The 19764-nt window shown below is 37.6% G+C and overlaps 1 protein-coding gene across 2 annotated transcripts in view; it reads left to right on the top strand.

The window, feature by feature from the left end:
• ITGB5 (integrin subunit beta 5) overlaps positions 1-19426 on the top strand; it is a 90345-nt gene extending 70919 nt beyond the window's left edge. Inside the window, exons 11-15 of one of the 2 annotated variants that reach the window (XM_039323755.1) lie at positions 146-368; positions 2377-2480; positions 13472-13588; positions 17297-17463; positions 18828-19426. In XM_039323755.1, coding sequence (XP_039179689.1) covers positions 146-368; positions 2377-2480; positions 13472-13588; positions 17297-17463; positions 18828-18923 — 707 coding nt within the window. In that variant the 3' untranslated portion in view covers positions 18924-19426. The remainder of the gene's footprint in view (positions 1-145; positions 369-2376; positions 2481-13471; positions 13589-17296; positions 17464-18827) is intronic. The other variant, XM_039323756.1, reaches the window with a different exon arrangement.
• Positions 19427-19764: the final 338 nt, after the last annotated feature.

Below are 19764 nucleotides of genomic sequence, written 5' to 3'. Positions count from 1 at the left end.
CATAACAATTACTGTAAATGAACCTTAACAAATACAAATACAAGACTATGTTGATGATTGAATATGTCTCTTTCTGTTTCTGAATCTATGGCCCCTTGCATTGGCAATGCAAATGATTGTTTTTCTTCGTGTAACTTGTATTTAGGTCACGGAGAATGTCACTGCGGGGAATGTAAGTGCCATCCTGGCTATATTGGGGACAACTGCAACTGCTCAACAGACACAGGCCGGTGTCTTTCTAACGATGGCCAAATGTGCAGTGGCCGAGGCAACTGCATCTGTGGGAAATGCCAGTGCACTGAACCTGGAGCTTTTGGGGAGACTTGTGAGAAGTGTCCCACCTGCCCGGGTGTTTGCAGTACTAAAAGGTATGTGCCAACATCTAGATTCGAAACCACTCAAAGACCAATGTTATGACATGGTCTCCTTTGTGGTTTCTCAGCTGCATTACTGCCCTTCCAATCCTGAATACAGATAGCCCTCAACAAGTATTCCTTTAGTGACCGTTGGAAGTTACAAAGGCACTGAAAAAAGTGACTTATGATCGTTTGTCACACTTACGACCATTGCAGTATCCCCCATGGTCACGTGATTAAAATTTGGAAGCTTGGCACCTGGCTCATATTTATGACAGGTACAGTGTCCCGGGGTCACGTGATCACCTTTTGCCACCTTATGACAAGCCGAGTCAATGGGGAAGTCAGGTTCACTTAGCAACCATGTTGCTAACTTAACAACTGTGGCGATTCACTCAACAGCTGTAGGAAGAAAGGTTATAAAATGGGACAAGATTCCCTTAACAAATGTTTTGCTTAGGAGCGGAAATTTGGGGCTTGATTGTGGTAGTAAGTCAAGGACTGTCTGTACTTCTGCAAATATGAAAAAAAGTGGTGATTATCAAAGCTTGACAGAGGTTACTGTAAAGGAGATCGTTCTAACGTGCTTTGTAGCATGAAAGTTGGGCCTTGGCTTTTGTATGAAAGAAACTCTTAACAATAGAATATGGAATAGAACTTTCCTGGAGATCACATGTTAGTGATCTGCTTATCTTCTCTCGTTCTGCTCCAGTAGTCCAAGAACCATGTAATGGAATATGATGACTAATCTTGCTTTGGGACTGTACAATTTGTGAACCTTTACCCATGTTGAAAACAGCATAGTGTTCATACGTTGTAGCTTGTCAGAAATCCCAGTTTCTTTAGCCCTAGACAGCTGAGAAAACCAGGTGATGTGGGAAAATAGGATAAATCACTAGTATACTACGTTCTGTTTTGCTTAATGCAACCCCTCACCCTGCATTTTTATCCTTCGTTCCAATTTTATTTAGCCTCAATAGACCCGTTTGGGACTATTCCAGGGAATTGTTCCCTAAAGCAAGTCCTCTCTTGAATGATTTCTCTTTGAAATGCCTTTATCCTTTTTTATGAATATTCTTATAGTGAGGCTAACAAAGTTGAAATCACTTCCTGGAAAGAATTAACAGTCAAACGATAGATAATTTATGTAGATTAAATAGGAATAAAAACATCAAAACAGCTTTGTTTGAGATAATATTGTGGTACACATTATATTATGTGTTAAGAAAGTCCTTGACCCACACATCAGCAGCTGACCTGTTTTATCTGATGCCAGATGTTCAAAAGAATACAAATGTTACGATCTGGTGGGTCTTTTGTGGATGCATAATCTTGTCACAAAGCTGAATCCAAATCTGAATAGATTCACGAGCAGCAGTGGGGAACTATGGCCCTTTATGACTTGTGGACTTCAACTCCCAGAATTTCTGAGCCAGCATGGCTGGCTCAGGGATTCTGGGAGTTGGTCCATAAGTCATAAAAGGACCATAGTTCCCCACCCCTGTTCTAGAGCAATAATTTATATTATGTCAGCGGCCGTTGCAGCTTTAAAGAAGGGAGTCATTCAGAGTCCTGGTGCTACAGTTAGAATATTAAGATTCATTTCTCCTTTTATTCCCATCACGTGTTGATTAGGGCTCTCTAAACTTGCCAACTTTAATGTAGACTTCAGCTCTCAGAATTCCCCAGCCAGCATGGTTGGCTGAGGCGTTCTGGGAGTTGAAGTTCACAAGTCCTAAAATTGCCAAGTTGGAAACCCCTGTATTAGAGGTTGAACTCAAGGGAATAATTCACCTGAATATGTAATATTGATGCAATTGGAATAACAACCTATTTTGGGTTGGAATATTTGAAGCTCATTCTTCTCTTTGCATGTTATAATAGCCACAAGGGTAAGTTAATCTGCGGATGCACTAATACGTAGTCTATACCAAAAGAGTTTTTATTTTCCAAAGAAGCTTCAACATCATGTTTTAAATGTGATTTGAAGATATATTTATCAATGATTCTTGCTTCCCAGGGACTGCATTGAGTGTATCCTGTTCAACTCAGGAAGGCTGGCTGATAACCAAACCTGCCAAAAACACTGCCGGGATGAAATTGTAACACGAGTAGATTTTCTTAGTAAGTACCACCAAAGTGAAAACCATGGAAACATTGCATATATAAAGTGTGTGAATCATAGGTGCATTCCTGACACAGAGAACACTTGGGTAAAGCTGCCATAATTTGTATTTGATGCCATAAGTTCTTGGCTCATTTGGGTGGGATTTTTTTTTTTTTTTGAGCCTTTTGGGCTGTTCACACGTTCAGTAACTGGAGGAAACTTTCTGAAATATTTAAGAGTGCTTTGCATAACAATAACAGAAGTAAGCAATGTATTTATCATTTATTAAATCTATTTATATAGCCACCTATTTGATACAAAATAAACAAGGAATAAGCACACACACCAGCTGGAAAATCATGAAAATGCCCTTAAGCCAGGAAACGTGCCCCATTGCATATCTGGACTGTAGGCTTGAGCACAGAGCCAGGTCTTCAGGGCCCCGCAGAAAGCCAGCCTAATCTCTGGAGGGATAGAATAGAATAGAGCTGGAAGGGACCTTGGAGGTCTTCTAGTCTAGCCCCCTGCTCAAGCAGGAGAACCTATACCATCTCAGACAAGTGACTCTCTAGCCTCTTTTTAAAAATCTCCAGTAATGGAGTGCCCACGATTTCTGGGGGCAAGCTGTTCCACTGGTTAATTGACCTCACTGTCAGGAAGTTTCTTCTTAATTCCAGGTTGCTTCTCTCTTTGATCAGTTTCCAACCATTGTTTCTTATCCTGGTCTCTGGTGCTTTGGTGAATAATGTGACACCCCCCCCCTCTTCTTTGTGGCAGTCCCTCAAATACTGGAATACTACTATCAGGTCTCCCCTATTTCTCCTTTTCTTTAGACTAGCCAAACCCAAGCCCTGCAGCCGTTCTTCGTATGTTTTAGTCTCCAAGCCTTTGATCGTTTTAGTTGCTGTTCTCTGAATTTTTTTCCCAAACTCTCAACATCTTTTTTGTGATACGGTGTCCAAAACTGGCTGCAGTATTCCAGGTGTGGTCTTACTAAGGTTTTATAAAGCAGTGCTAATACTTCGAGTGATCTTGATTCTATGTCTCTGTTTATACAACCCAGGATTGTATTTTTTTGGGCTGCTGCTGCACACTGCTGGTTCATGGTTAAGTGATCGTCTACTAGGACTCCAAGGTCCTTCTCACACTTACTGTTTTTAAGCCAGGTCTTGCCCAATCTGTACTTGATGAAGTTCCAGAAGGTGGGTACCATGGCAGAAAGGAGTCTTATGGCACTTGGCCAACTAACACTCCTTGGATGATGGTACCCTCTTGCCAGAACACATAGGACAGATGGGAGAGCTGGGAAGAGGCAGTTGTCTTATGTTTCTACCTAACTGAATATTGGACTACAGAATGTTGAGAAATCTTTGTTTGCCATAGACCAGGGATGTTAAACTTGCAACGTCACGTGACATGTCACAACGCATCACGACTTTTTTTCCATTGCCGGCAATGGGGTGAGCGCGGTTTCAGCATGACACATCCGGCCTGCGGGCCGGCAATTTGACACCCCTGCCATAGATGGGGCGTGAGGGCAGAGTCTTGTCTGTGCTGCCTGGCTTCCATGTCCTTGGCTGTGCTGCATGGGCCACGCTCAGGGGCAACTCTAGGGGGGCTGCTGGTGAGGAGGGGGTCGCAGAGGGAGGCAAGGCTGGGGCAATGGCACGTGTACCCACAGAGAGGGCTCCGAGTGCCACCTCTGGCACCCGTGCCATAGGTTTGCCACCACTGACATATGTGATATTTGTGGATTGCACGGATGATAGTCAAACAGAGGTGAGGCTAAACAATCTTTTTAGTCCATTCCAATATTGAGTTTAAATAATTTAAATTTGGGAGTATTCATATTTCAACTCAGTTTTCTTTTTAAAAAAATCTTTTCTTTTTACCTCATCTTTTTTCTTACTTGCTGTTAATGCTGAAGTTGAGACCATCTGGTGTTGCTCTTTATCCATGTATGACTTCTGTTATTTTGATTCTCTCTTCCCTCTTCCAATATCACAAGGAACAGTATTTGCTAATGTAAATGTATTGCAACACTCTTTTCTTTCTTTAATCTATGGTAGATACGTTTCTATCACTCTTGAGGGCAAGGGTGAGTTTGACATTCCTTTGGCTATTTGCATAGGGTTTTAATATCAATTCTGCTTTCAGTCTTTTGAAAAAAACGTAGTTCTTCATAAGTGGCATCTAGAAATGCAGTAGAGATTTTGTGGCAACATATTTTAATAATAATTTTATCTAGACTATTTAGCTGAAACCTTCCTTTTTCTGTAAATACAAAAGTGAACAAGTTTTAAACTTAATTTCAGATAGCTGAATGTAGACAACCCTAAATGATAGTCTTTAGATTAAGGCTGGTTTCTAAATTCACATATTTAAGCTCTGCAAAGATAACCTAGCTAAATATTATACAGGCTTGCACAGAAAGGCCTTCTAGTACACGGAGAAAATTACAAATGGTTCAAAGGCCAAATCTACAGAATGATTTTTTTATCTGCCTTACTAGCAGGATAATAAATATATATTTTTTTCACCTCTGGTATGATCCTTAGAGATGGAAGCATCAGCTTTTGGTGGACAATTGCAGTTGGATGAACCATATAAGGAAGCAAGAGAAGAAAAATAAGATAACTACAGCTAATGGTCTGCAGTTTAATTTGCAGTATTACTTGTGTTAACATTCCACAACAAAACAAAAGGTGTTGGGGGTGTTTGGCTGAAACTCTGCCCAGTTCGTTGTTTCATTTGAGCTGTGGTGGCGCAATGGTTAGAATGCAGTATTGCAAGCTAATTCTGCTGACTGCCAGGAGGTCGATCCTGACCAGCTTAATGTTGACTTCCATCCTTCTGAGGTCAGTAAAATGAGGACCTAGATTGTTGGGGACAATATGCTGACTCTGTAAATTGCCCAGAGAGTGCTGTAAAGCACTATGGAGTGATATGTAAGTCTCAGTGCTATAGCTATTGCTATTTCAAATAAGCATATCTAGAATAACCCACCCAAAATATGTAAAATTTTAATTTTATAGGCAACAAAAGTTCTGCATAAACTAAAGGAAATGTAACAGTGGCCAGAAATTATATGAATTAACAGAAACTAGGCTAAGAAAGCACCTCTGCCCTGTGACAAAATCCTCGCTGAATTTATCAGATACTTACCATCTAGTTTTTCATGTTTTATAAAGCTAATCTTGTCTCCAGGTAATAAATAGGAGGGGAAATGATCTTAAATTGCCTGCAAGAATTTATAGAATTTGAACTATCCATGCCACATTGGTTTGTTGTGTAACCCACTCTTTAAGTACGGTATTATGGATTTAAAACACACAGAGGGAATGAAGTAAGTGAGACTTATTTACCAATCTCTTTCTGCAGACAATCAGTGGTTATAAGTACTTAGTTGAATGCTATGTGTACATTGTCCGCATACTGATCTTCAAAGATCCTTGGTAGTAAGACTAAAGAGCCGCTGCTCTTTATATCTGACCATGAAAAAGAATCTTCTTTTTATATAATAAATAATATACTTAGTAAAGAATACAGTAGCTTATTATACCTGTAGGCAAAATGTGCACACAGGGTTAATTTGTTTGGTACTGTATTGGAAACCACATGGTATATATTTCCTCTCCTGATCATGAGGGGTCCTTGGTGCTCTCTGAGCTTGGTTGTTTTCTTGCAGATGTTTCATCAGCATTGATGATGTTTCCTAGTTGGTTAAGCAAGAAAGCAATCAAGTTCAGAGAGCACCAAGGACCCCTCATTTCAACCCTGAGTTACAAATACTCCCCTTTATTGATCTCCTGATAGTGTAAAAATTACAACTTTTTCCAAAGTTCACACAAGAAAACCTTGATGGTGGTCCCCCTGGAAGGCAAATTTTAATTCAGTTCAGATAGTGCTCAGCTTAACAACCACTCTCATTTAGCAACTGTTCAAAAGTTACAATGGCATTGGGAAAAGGTGACTGGTCCCTGCACTTAACAACTGTTGCAGCATCCCCATTGTCATGTGATCACAATTTTGTGTACTTGGGAATCAACATGTATTTACAATGGTTGTCCTGAGGTCATGGGATTGCCTTTTGTTCTTCCCAGCCAGCTTCTAGCAAACAAAGTCAGTGGGGGAAGCTGGATTCACTTAACGACTGCATGATTCACTTAATAACTGCAGTGATTTGCTTATCCACCGTGGCAAAAAAAGGATGTAAAATCTGGCATGACTGATTTAAGAATCGCCTTTCTTAGCAGTAGAAATTCTATTCCAATTGTGGTAATAAGTTGACCACATATTACACTGACACTCACTTCATCCTACTAAAGTCCATTGGAAAGGGGACATGTATAAAACTCAGACTGTACATGCAAAGTATTTAATATTTAAATTTGGCATGCAAATTTAATTCAAATATTCAAATAATTCAAATATTTTGAATTAAATCATTTTAAGTGTGAAACATCCTGCTTTGAATGTGAAAGAGGCTAGTTCAGGCGTTTTAGAAGTGTTTTGCACACTAAACTCTTCCAGTCTATTTAGCACTCCAAATAATCTACTTTGCATCTAAACTGGGGCTCTTCATACTTAAAACAATCTTATTCAAAAAGCTTTGCACATCTCTAAAACAAAAGATACACTGAGAGGGGAAGTAACCTAATTATATATAAACTTTATTGTCATTGTATGTTTATACACAGTATATACATACAACGAAATTTACGTAACACCCAAAGACCAGGTCCCACATACATAATCCCCAAACACACTCCCACCCACCACAATTCCCCACCCCTAAAACTGCCCAAACATCCACCCAACAGACCAAGTAATACTGTCCAACAGTTCACTGATGGTGGCCCTTTAGTTCATTATTAAGTGCAATTATAGCTCTAGGATAAAAACTATTCAGAAAACATGTGGTCCGAGTTTAAATGTTCTATATCTTCTGCCAGAAGGCAACACTCCAAAGAGATTGTAAGCAGGATGGGAAGAGTCTCTGAGAATGATATGCAACTTCCTCAAACAGTGAGATTCGAAGATGTTGTCCAGGGCTGGTAGCTGAAGTCCGATAATGTTCTGGGCAGTTTTTTTTTTTATTGAAAATTTTTAAAAGTTTTTACAAATAACAACAAAAAGACAACAACAAACAAGAAAAACAAAACAAAACAACCCTCACCCAACCCCTCCCAAACCACCCCCTCCATCCCCCCCCCCGAGCTTCCCAGAGCTGAATATAGGCTTAATTAAAATTTTAAGAAACCTAAACAAATTTTTACAACTTATAAAATAGTTAATAATAAAATATATATGACATAAACGTTAAGGAAAAAAAAATACTTAAAAAGAGAAAAAAAGAAAAAAGAAAGAAAGAGAAAAAGAAATAGGAAAAAGAAAAAAAAGAGAAAACAATCTATAAAATATCAAAAATTATATACAAGTTACAAAAAGGCTAAATAATATTTTTTATATCCAATTTATGTTGTATAAAATTTATCCATTTTTCCCATATAGCAAGAAATTTCTCTTGCGATTGCCCCTTTAAAAAAGCCGAAATCTTTGCCATTTCTGCCAGATAAGAAACTTTAAAAAACCACTCTTGCAAGGTAGGCAAAGATTCCTTCTTCCAATATTGCCCTACTAACAGCCTTGCGGCTGTAATCAAATTTAACATTAATATTACCTCCTTAGCATCACCATCAGTAACAATACCTAACAAAAATAATTGCGGAGTAAATTTTACTCTCCTTCTAAAAATTCTTTGAATATTCCAGCATATCTTAATCCAAAAAGCTTTTATATTTTTACACGACCACCAGATATGATAATAAGTGGCGTCCAAACAGCCACATCTCCAACACTTAGGCTGTAAGCCAGGGTACATAAGAGACATTTTTTGTGGATCAAGGTGCCATCTATAAAACATCTTATAAAAATTCTCCCTTAAGTTCTAGGCTTGTGTAAATTTAACATTTCTCACCCAGATAATTTCCCAGGTATCCAGTGGGATTGGCTCACCAAAATTTTGTGCCCATTTAATCATACAGTCTTTAATTAATTCAGATTCTGAATCCAATTCCACTAGAACCCCATAAACCCTCTTAATGTGAGTTTGTTTTTGATCCTTTACTTGTTTAAAAAGATTTTCATCTTCTTTAAGCCAGCCCACATTACAATCCATCTTCCATCTGTCCACTATTTGTCTGTATTGAAACCATGAATAGGTAATATTTTCATGTGCTAAGTCTTCCAAAGATTTTAACTGCCAGCTCTGACCATCCCATTTAAATAATTGTGTATAAGAAACCCTATCCATTTTAACTCCTCTCTTTATCCCCTCTATCGCATGCCAAGGTATGGCCCATAAGGGTATTTTAAAATCACTCTTATAATACTTCCTCCAAACCCTAAGTAAAGAAATCCTTATAATATGTGATTTAAAAGCTTGATCCACTTTTTTATTAAAAATTAAGTAGGCATGCCATCCAAAAAGTAAATCCCAACCCTCCAGATGGAGTATGTCTACATTTGTTAAATTTACCCAATCACTAATCAATGTTAAAACCACAGCATCATAGTATAATTTCAAATTCGGTACCTTGAGTCCACCTCTCTCACGGAAATCTTGCATAATTTTAAGCTTTACCCTTGGTTTTTTCCCTGCCCAAATAAATTTATTAATGCCTTTCTGCCATTCATTTAAGTTAAGCTCATTCTTTAAAATAGGTAGCATTTGAAACAAAAAAAGAAATTTTGGTAGGACATTCATTTTAATCACTGCAATTCTACCAATAAGAGATAACTGTAACTTATCCCAATTCTTCAGATCCTTCTGTACCCTGATCCACAACTTTTCATAATTATTCTTATACAATTTTGCATTAGAAACAGATAAATTGACCCCCAAATATTTTACCTTATCAACAACTTCAAAATCTGTTAAATTAACCAAAATCTGTTTATCACGGTTAATCATATTTTTAGGTAATATTTTGGTCTTATTATTATTAATTTTAAAACCCGAGACACATCCATATTGATGAATCAGTTGTAATAACTTTACTACAGAGTAAGTAGGTTGAGACAGAGTAACCACCAAATCATCTGCAAAAGCTCTTAACTTATATTCTTTTTTGTTAACTTCTATTCCTTTTATTTCTTGCGACTCCCGAATTTTGGTCAACAAAATTTCCAATGTTAGAACAAACAATAACGGTGATAATGGACATCCCTGTCTTGTACCTTTTTCTATTGTAAAAACCTCTGACAAACCTCCATTAACAATAAGTTGAGCAGTTTGTTTTTGATATATAGCACCTAGAGCTTGTGATATTTTTTCTCCAAAATTCATCTCCTTAATTAATCTTAACATAAACTGCCAATTCAGTTGGTCAAAGGCTTTTTCAGCGTCTAAAAATATCAGCCCTGCAGAGATTTGGTTGTTCTTATCTAGATATTCTAATAAATTAATAATTTGTCTAACATTATTTTTCATATACCTTCCAGTTATAAAGCCCGATTGATCCTTATGTATAAGCTGCTGCAGAACCCTCATAAACCTATTAGCTAAAATTTTTGCAAATATTTTATAATCCACATTTAAGAGAGATATAGGCCTATAATTCTTTGGTAAGGTAAGATCTTGATCCTCTTTTGGAATCAAAGATATAAAAGCACTGCGCCATGACGGAGGAATCTCTAAACCCTGTAATATATTATTAAAAAGCTCGCATAAAGGTTGAGTCATCTCTTCTACTAAGGTTTTATAATAAATAGATGTCAAGCCATCCGTACCCGGCGCTTTACCTAATTTTAATTGCTTAATAGCTGTTACAATTTCCTCATTAGTAATTAAACCATTAATTTCTTGTTTCTGATCTTCTGTTAGTTTAGGAAAATTAGCCTTACTTAAATAATTATTTATATCTAAAGTTTGTACATTGGTGCTCTTATATAATTTCTGATAATAATCCAAGAATTCTTAATCAGCTCTTTCTGGTAAACCAATTTACCATTATAATTTATTTTATCTATAATTCTCTGTCTCTGTTTCTTTCTTAATTGATAGGCCAACCATCTCCCTGGTTTATTAGCATTACAAAATGTGTTTTGCTTCATAAACATTAAGTTAGTTGCAGCTTGGTCAGCCATCAACATATTAAATGGTGTTTTTAACAACTTTATAGTTCTGGGCAGTTTTAATAATTCTCTCTCCCATACCATGCAAGAATGCCATACGTCAGGACACTGTCAGTGGTGCTGTGATAGTGGGACAGAAGTAGATGCTGAGATAGATTTATCTTCCTGAGCATTCTCAGGAAGTACAGCCTCTTCTATGCCTTCTTCACAAGCATGTTAACATTCATAGTCCATGAGAGGTCCTCTGAGATATAAGTGCCCAGAAATTTAAAACTACCTGCCCTCTGCACTTCCTCACCATTTATGTACAATGGTAGATGTACATCTCTCTTCCTCCTGAAGTCAATTATACATTCTTTAGTTTTTGTGATGTTAAGTGTGAGATTATTTTCATTACACCACAATGTCAGCCCTTGTACCTTGTAATTCCTGTTTCATTTCTCCTTCTACCTTTGCCCTCAGTAATTATCCCTTTACCCATTTTGAATCTCAAATTATTCAGCACTTTTTGGGGATTGCAAGTGGATGGATTGCAATTTTGATCACATCTTTGTCAGCACTTTGTTGCCACTCCTCAGAATGGGACTTTGGAATGTTGAAAAGTGAGATCAAAAGACAGTGGGCAAAAATTAGGAGAGATATGATTGTTTATGTCTGATGTCATGGTTACAATCTTTTTTCCCACCTCTAATTACTAAAGCTTCGTGTCTTAGCTTGAATGGAAGGAACTCTGACACTTGTTTTACAGTCATTAAGTTGAAAAGCAAAAGAGATTGATAATCAGGAAGCCTATAAGTTTACTGGTAAAGGAAAATTAGAAAATGTATCTGATAGTTGTTACAATGACCCACAAAACTGTTTCTTAGGTCTTGTTGCAGTTATGGGGAAATACCTTTGTTGTGGGGTCCTTGGTGCTCCCTGACCTTGGTTGTTCTCTTGCAGACGTTTCATTACCCAATTGACGAAGTTACCTAGTTAGGTAATGAAACATCCTCAGGTAAACAACAAAGTTCAGAGAACACCAAGGACTCCACGGTTGAATACTGAACTACAAATGTTTTCTTCCATAAATACCGCTGCTTTGTGCTCTGGCTTCCTAAAATAAACTTTTTCCTCTATATACTCCCAATGGCATTTCCATTGCAGTCTGAGTTTGTATGAATTATCGTAAGACTGAATGGGAATCCACTATTGCAGGTGTCTTCAAACTTGGCCCCTTTATGACTTGTGGACTTCAACTCCCAGAATTCCTGAGGTCCACAAGTCATAAAAAGACCAAGTTCGAAGACCCCTGCACTATTGTTTGTAAAGTTCCATGTTTTTTTGCAAGAACTCTTAGAATCCTGCAGGATTCATTTAGGAAATCTATGAGAACTTGGCCAAGGATCCACTGAGCTGCAAAAGCAATGAGTTTGGTGCCAAGCGCCATGAGAGCAATCAATTCATAATTTCATTGAGATGTTTGAATCTCTATGTGTTCAGGCTGTTTGTCAAGTAGCAAAGGCTCACCCAGTGTATAGATGAGCAGGGAAGAATTTGAGTCCTCAACACGGGGTCACTATAGGAATAGATACAACATACTGAAGAATATTTAAATGACCTCTTTCTTTTATAAAAATTGCCAGAATGCAGCAACCTGGGTGACAAATGGTACTTTGTGGATGTGTGGTAAAATAATTGCATTGTCAACTATTTGTCATCCAATTCAAGCCATACAGGCTAGGCTCCACTGTAGAACTCAAGTCTGCTCCATGTTTTGAGCACAGTAACTTTATTTGTTCAAGATCTCATTATAGGTACTTTTAATATCCTCAATTCTGCTTGTTTGGTTAATGGGTCAGTTTTAGCAAATAAACTTCAACTGTAATAAGCAATTTATATAGTTTGGGGGGGGGGATCAGAGCAACATTTCGTGTTGCCTCTTTTGATTTTTTTTAATTAATTTTAGTTTTTTTCTTGGAACCTGCCTAGTGTGTATTTTTAAGATAATAATATACTTAGTAATAACAGTGCTTAATGTTTTCTGGTTAGAACGAGAAACAGCTGCCAGGTGTCTTTATTTCCCAAAAGGCTAAATAGTTTTTAAAAGGACTGAAGTCTGTGCAAGTAAAAAAAAAAAAAAAAAAGTAGACCTACCTGAAAACATATCACTTGCCTGTCTCAACCGATCCCATGGAAAGCTTTAATTAACAGATTAGTTTAATGTAATTAGTTTAATGTTGTCTGTTGATTCCTCTGTAGTATTTTTGCATCATATATCTCTGTAACACATATCATCCAATATCGTAATTCTCCTCGCTTCCCACTCCCTGCGCCCAGAAAGAGGCTGTAAAATTAAACCTATTTCTAGACAATTACTTCCTTTATGCAGATTTGTAGAAGGAAATGAAACTTCCTCTTCCAAAGAAATTACTCCAAAAATCAGGTTTCCTTGGCCTTCTTTCAGGACCTCATAATAATTATTGTTTTAGTAGAGTATAACCTCGTCAACGTTTCCTCTGCATTCCCTGAGTGATGTCTATCCATAGATTTATAAACAATTAGTCATGAAGTAAGTCAATTGGGTTGGATATCTCATCCAGCTCACTCTCTCTGTTAATAGTTTGCCCAATTTTAGACATGTGAACACTTCCATAATATGCTCCACATGTACTAATAAGAAGGCTCTCATATTAAAGGAATCCAGAGTCTCATGAGACTCCTAGCATATCCTCCAATTGGAGAGGCCAAAATAGCAGGTATTTTAAATACACTATGATGCGCTGAACACATGCGAACAAAGTATGGAACATGAGTTTTGTGTTTGAATATATTGCAATGTATTGCATTAACACCCTTTATTCCACTGAGATTTTTAATGTTATTTCAGAAACCGATGACCCTAATTCAATCTTATGTGCTTATCCAGTGAAGGATTGTGTAATGAAATTCACATACTTAGAACTCACCAATGGAAAGACAAATATCAGTGTTCTCAAGGAACCAGGTATTTATTTATCTGCTTGCTATTTCTTATTGATGTAAAACTCTTCGGACCAGCAAGGCAACGAGAATTGTCAAAAAACAAATTACCTTAGAATGGTGCAGGGCCCAGATTTGGACACAGTTTTCATTAGTAGAAAAATATATGTGGATCAATTCTACTCCATTATTTTTTTTTTATAGAAAGTGGGTGATATAAATATTGAAAAGAAAGATGGCTATTGGTAACACAAGGGACATTTGAAAAACCCACACGAGCAGTTCGATAAGATAAAATTCAGAAAGATTATTTAGAAAGGGGGTTATTAATTCCAGCATTTGAAAAGCTGACACCCATCTCCAGGTCATGAGTACCAAGGATGACAAGATAATTTCAAAGGCACATCTTACTTCTTAGCATGCTTGTGCTGCTTTCAGGAAGATTTCAATCTGGAAATAATAAACTGATTTGGACATAAAATGAAGGCATAGAACAGGGGTAGTCAACCTTGGCTCTTTTATGACTCGTGGACTTCAACTCCCAGAATTCCTGAGCCAACTGGCTCAGGAATTCTGGGAATTGAAGTCCACGTGTCATAAAAGAGCCAAGGTTGACTACCCCTGGCATAGAACTTTGTCATCAAATATAAATTAGCAGTGGAAATCTTCCTTTAATTAGTGAAGTGCTCCTAGGGCAAAAGGTATGGCACAGAAACGGCTTCAAACTTTAATATTGTCTAACCGCTGCACACAGTTCAAGCTTTTTACATACATATTTGTTAGCAAACTCATCTCTTAGTACTGACTATGCTACAAAAAATGTCCACAAAGATTTGAGTTTTTTATGTGTAGATAAATCATAAAGAAAAGTACAGGTTCTAATTAATCTCAGTCAATAGTACAGTGGCATAGACCAGAGTCAATCATTATCTTTTTTACCTTCCTAAAATGAATTATTAACAATGACACTACAAGTTATATCTATATTTTAATTTATTGTGAATAAGTGTACCTTAGTATATTGTTTCTTTGTTTGGATTCCAGTCATTAGTTCTAGACAGAAAGGCAAGTTTATCCAAACTACTGATAAAAGATCAGTCTTTCTTTAAGTCAGAGATCCATGCATATTAAAAAAAAAATAGATAGATCTTTTGTTGTCCTCTTCTTCTTTCATTGGAATGATGATTTGTTTTCTTTTAAGGACCTCCCACCCATGAGTTTTTTTCCCCATTTTATAGATTGGGACATTAAAATCTGTATTAGTTTAGCTCTTTATTCTTATTTTGACACACACAAAAAGTGTAAAGGAATTCCTGCAGTTTTTCCTCCACTAGTCATTGCTGACTGTAGAAGACAGTGCTTATCTCCATTTCAAAGCCATTGAGCTAGGACAGTCCGAAGACATTTCCGTGGTCATGACAGCATGGAACGCTGTTACCTTCCCACCAAAATGGTACCTATTTATCTACTCACGCCTGCGTGTTTTTGAACTGCTGGGTTGCTAGGAGCTGGAGCAAAGACAGGAGCTCACCACATCACGTGGCGCTCGGGTCTCAAACCTGGGCTGCTGGCTTTCTAGCTGACAAGCCCAGCATCTTAACTGCCAAGCCACCGTGCCACCTTACTTGGACACATAGTACGGTCCAATTAGTTTCCTACTTTTAGATCAGTGGTTCTCAACCTTTTTAATGCCGCGACCCCCAACCGGTTGTAAGTCGAGGACTACTCAACTGATACAGCACCGTTTGCAGAATGGGACTTTTGGCGGGCTCAGCAGGGCAGAGACAGCCTGGACAATTCCTATTGGCTTTTGAAAGCCAATAGAATTAGACTCTATTCAAGAGAGTCTATTCTATTGGCTTTCAAAAGCCAATAGAATAAAAGGGAGTAGCACAGCTAAGGAAAAGGGGGAAAAATGGTGGACTGCATTATTTGGCGACCCCCGTGAAATGGTCGTTCGACCCCAAATGGGGTCCCGACCCACAGGTTGAGAACCACTGTTTTAGATAAAGGATAGGTAAGGTTTCTTTCCGATAAACTATGTTATACACTTGCACTGTTACTTTGAAAATGATTTTTGAGGAGGATATTTTTTTTCCACATTTGCCATCTTATAAAAAATTGGCCTCTCATAGATTTTCAACATGCCAGTAATGGGAAAAGACTATATTTGTGGTTGCTCTGGTGTTGAGATGGATTATTTAAATAAGCTTATTCCAGTTTGGAATCACCACTGCCAGAAAAAACATTTGGGACAAGATCTAACTAGCTAGGCTAAATATAATTATCACCAGATTGAAACGAATCCAGATAATTCAATGTATAAAATAGCAATTTAAACGGAAAACATTGGAGAAAGTCCATTTGTAACTGAATATTCATTTCGGTTAAATCAGGTGTGATCACACTTAAGCTGAATTTCCAGTCAGGAATAAGAAACAATGAAAAACTATTTTCTCATTTCCATATTTTGAACTGCCAAGTATAAGCAATAAATGTTCCCTTGGGTCAAACTTGATTCAGGGTGACTACATAGATGTGTCTGTCTTGTCTTCTTTGCAATAATATAGAAATGACATCTTGTAGCCTTTACTTCAGATTTAGTCTACAGTGGTCGGTGTTTCTGGTGGTTCCCATCCTAGAATTAACCCGATCTGATCCTGCTTGGCTTTCCAAGATGAAAGTTGGCTAAATACTGCCATCTGCTGTGAAAAATTATCTCACAAATGCTTAGCAAAAAGAAAAAGTACAGCTTGAGAAATATATGTAATATTTAGTGTAAATGTTATTAATAAACAGCTAAATAAATAAAATATAAACAGTGCACCTGGCACACAAGATTCCTAGCAATTTTCTTTTAATACCAGTAAAAGGAGTTCCTTTTGCATTGCTAGAACTTTCTGCAGAATTCTATTTGGTTATATAGAGCAATCCTATAGATCAGGGGTCCCCAACCCCTGGTCCATGGACCAGTACCGGGCCACCGCATGCCAGCAACCGGTCCGCACAAACAAGCAAAGCTCCATGTGTGAGATGCAGGCAGCACACAAAACCACACACCCTCCGGTCCGTGGAAAAACCTCTCTCCACGGAACCGGTCCCTGGTATCCAGAAGGTTGGGGACCTCTGCTGTAGATAAATAACACTTATACTTAATCCAATGATAGGTGGCTCTCTAAAGGAAAGTGTGTATATTTAAATCTACCTGATAATTTCCAGAAATTTATCTTATGCATATAACCTTCCCTGCAAGGAGATATATCTGACACAAAAGAGTGTGGCCTACATCCATCAATCATGTATTGGGTGCCCATAAACCTCTCAGCATATTTTATTTTTTAAGTTACATGTGTTGCTCCGGTTTGGGATCATTCTTGGGCTGCTGATAAAAACAGTTTCCCATCTGCTTAATGGCATATGCACAGCCAGCCCTTGACATTAGACTCAATCATACGAATTCAACTTGCATCAATATCATCCTTGATAATGAATTATACAAATGAATTAGGTGTTAGCAATAGACTTATTGCTTAACTCTCAGGCCTACTTTTAATGCTAAAAACTAGATAATAACATTTGAAAACAGCTACATTGAGATATTTTCCAATTACTTAGATTCATGCGTAGTTCAGGAACAATTTATTCTACACTTATCCCATCATCTGATGAAGCCTATTTTGAAGATACTGCCCTTGTCAACAATAATTAATCATGTTCTCCTCCTTCTTTTTAGAGTGTAGTACCGCCCCTGATGTCATGACGATCTTACTTGCTGTAGTTGGCAGTATTGTGCTTCTGGGCATTGTCCTTTTGGCAATCTGGAAGCTGTTGGTTACTATTCACGACAGACGGGAATTTGCCAAATTCCAGAGTGAGCGTTCCCGGGCAAGATACGAAATGGTGAGTATTAAATTAGGAAACTAAAGAATAGAAAATGCTAAGTGGTTCAGAAATGTGAAAAAAATACAAAAGGATGCTGAGAACATGGAGACTGAGAAGGTAAGTTTTGCTATTCAGGAATGATCTCAAATCAAGAAGTCTGCTTATTGAAAAGGGAAGAATGTATTTAGAAAATATGTTAGATTTTATTATTAGGGCCCTTCTTGAGAATTGTATTTTACGTTGCCCTCTTGACATATATAGCAATTCCTATCTTGGATTGTAGCAATGTATATCAGTCTGTTGTCAAGATCTTTTTACCTAGGTTTAAATGAATTCAAGAGAGAGTGAATAAAGATGGTAGAAATTAGGGTCATGTGAATTATTTAGAGAGGTATTTGAGAAAGCAAGTGAAGCCAAACAAAAATCTTTTGCACAAAATTTTGAGGGATTACATTCTCTCATATCTTCAAAGTTCACCCCATATGAACTGGGCAGATGAGTGCACATATATGACATTTCCACCAGAATTGTTACTAAAATGAAGCACCTCTGAAAGTGCATTGCTTGACCTAAATAGATAACATGATTTCATTCCCTACTTTGAATGGGAAACTATATTATTCCATTTTTTTCATAACTTGTTTTTATGTGGAACAAGTTGAGCATTATAAAGAAAACTCAATTTCTTTCTTACTGGATATTTATCCGTAATGTATTTCATTGTACATTCACAATGCTCTTTCACTGATTGATGAGGTTGTTTATATGTGTCCATATAAGACAGAAAACAAGATCCTTCCATAATCTCTCAAATATTGCAGTTCTTCAATTTACCCCTTATGTAGCAATAAAATTAGAAATTTCTTTCAGTGCAAAGTAGACAAAATCAAATAGGACAGTGAGAAGCTGGACATGAATCATTTTGTAGTCTGGCTACTTAGTGCAAATTTAATGACATTAAAGGACAGGATTTTTAAGAATCATTAAGCTATTGATCAATAAAGCAAGGCTCTTAAACATTACAGGAGACCAGTGTGAAAGGCTAACAGAATAACCTATCTTTAATCATGTTTATTGGTGTGAGTGGTGCACTAGCCTAGAGGTGAAGATGCTCACCTCCCACTTGGAAGGTTGAGAGTTCAATCCTAGGCAGTGGTAGATGTTTATGAGGGTGCAAAGAAAAAATATCTGCTATGAACTTCACATAGGCATCAAGAAGGGCATCCAGCCAGTAAATGCTCAGCTCCATTCAGTTGCCCTGACTCCACCCCGAGTAAAGGGTCATAAAAAGATGAAAAAGCATGTTTACTGGTGTGAGTGTATAATTTAATTTTATCAAGAAGGCATTCAGTTTCATACGTTTCTTTTCTTTTCCTTTTAAGGCTACAAATCCTCTTTACCGCAAGCCCATTTCCTCACATAGTTTAGACTTCACATTCAACAAGCTCAACAGGACCTATAATGGTACCATTGACTGATGGGATTACTCAAGTCTGGAAGAAAAAAAAATGGAATGTTTGATAACTGCTTGGCTTCCTTCTTCAGTACTTGCCAAAGGGAAGAGGGAGCCCTTGGCAGCTGCACAAGCCTTGAATAATACCACAAATAGCCAGAGACAGCTTCTAGTTGCATGCTAAGGACAAATGGCCAGCAGCCAACGTACTCTTCAGATTTGTAACTCAAAGCCATTCTGATGTACTTGGAACCAGGCCTTGCTGATTTTGAGACTCTTCTGATGTGGACTCTTTGGCAGCGCCTACAGACTGAACAATATACCATTTAACAGTTTCATCCATATTCAGTGGGCAAAGATGTGCAGTCCCCAGCTCAGAGGGATGTTTTGTTGCTGACAATTTCTAGGGGGGGAAAAAAAATCTAGCAATGGAGAGCTTGATGGTAAAAACTGTTAAAAAGATCCCTATGTAATGCAGTCTTTAGAGTAATTTTTATAACAAATAAATAAAACAATTGCATATACAAATATGTGATATCATTTAGACGTTTGTTTCCCCTTGAGCCCTTGTACTATGGAATGTCAGATATGCTATCTGCAAATTCCATGGACAATTATTTAAATGATTGTAACAAACATCTGAATTTAAATTATTACTATGAAATAACTCTTAACCAGACAGAAAGGCAAAAAAGCAGCTCCCCTCATCAAATAATAGATGCGTGCAAAAATAAGCTGCTCATCTGCCTAGAGCAGAGGTCCCCAACCCCCGGGCCAAGGACCGGCACCGGGTTACGGCATGCCAGAAACCGGGCTGCGCAAAGAATCGAAGCCCCATCTATGGGATGCAGGCAGCACACAAAACC

The sequence above is a fragment of the Crotalus tigris genome, unplaced genomic scaffold (assembly GCF_016545835.1).
Source record: "Crotalus tigris isolate CLP2741 ecotype Arizona unplaced genomic scaffold, ASM1654583v1 scf7180000024282.1769268, whole genome shotgun sequence".
Lineage (NCBI taxonomy): Eukaryota > Metazoa > Chordata > Lepidosauria > Squamata > Viperidae > Crotalus > Crotalus tigris.
This window is presented reverse-complemented; position numbering and strand designations above follow the sequence as displayed.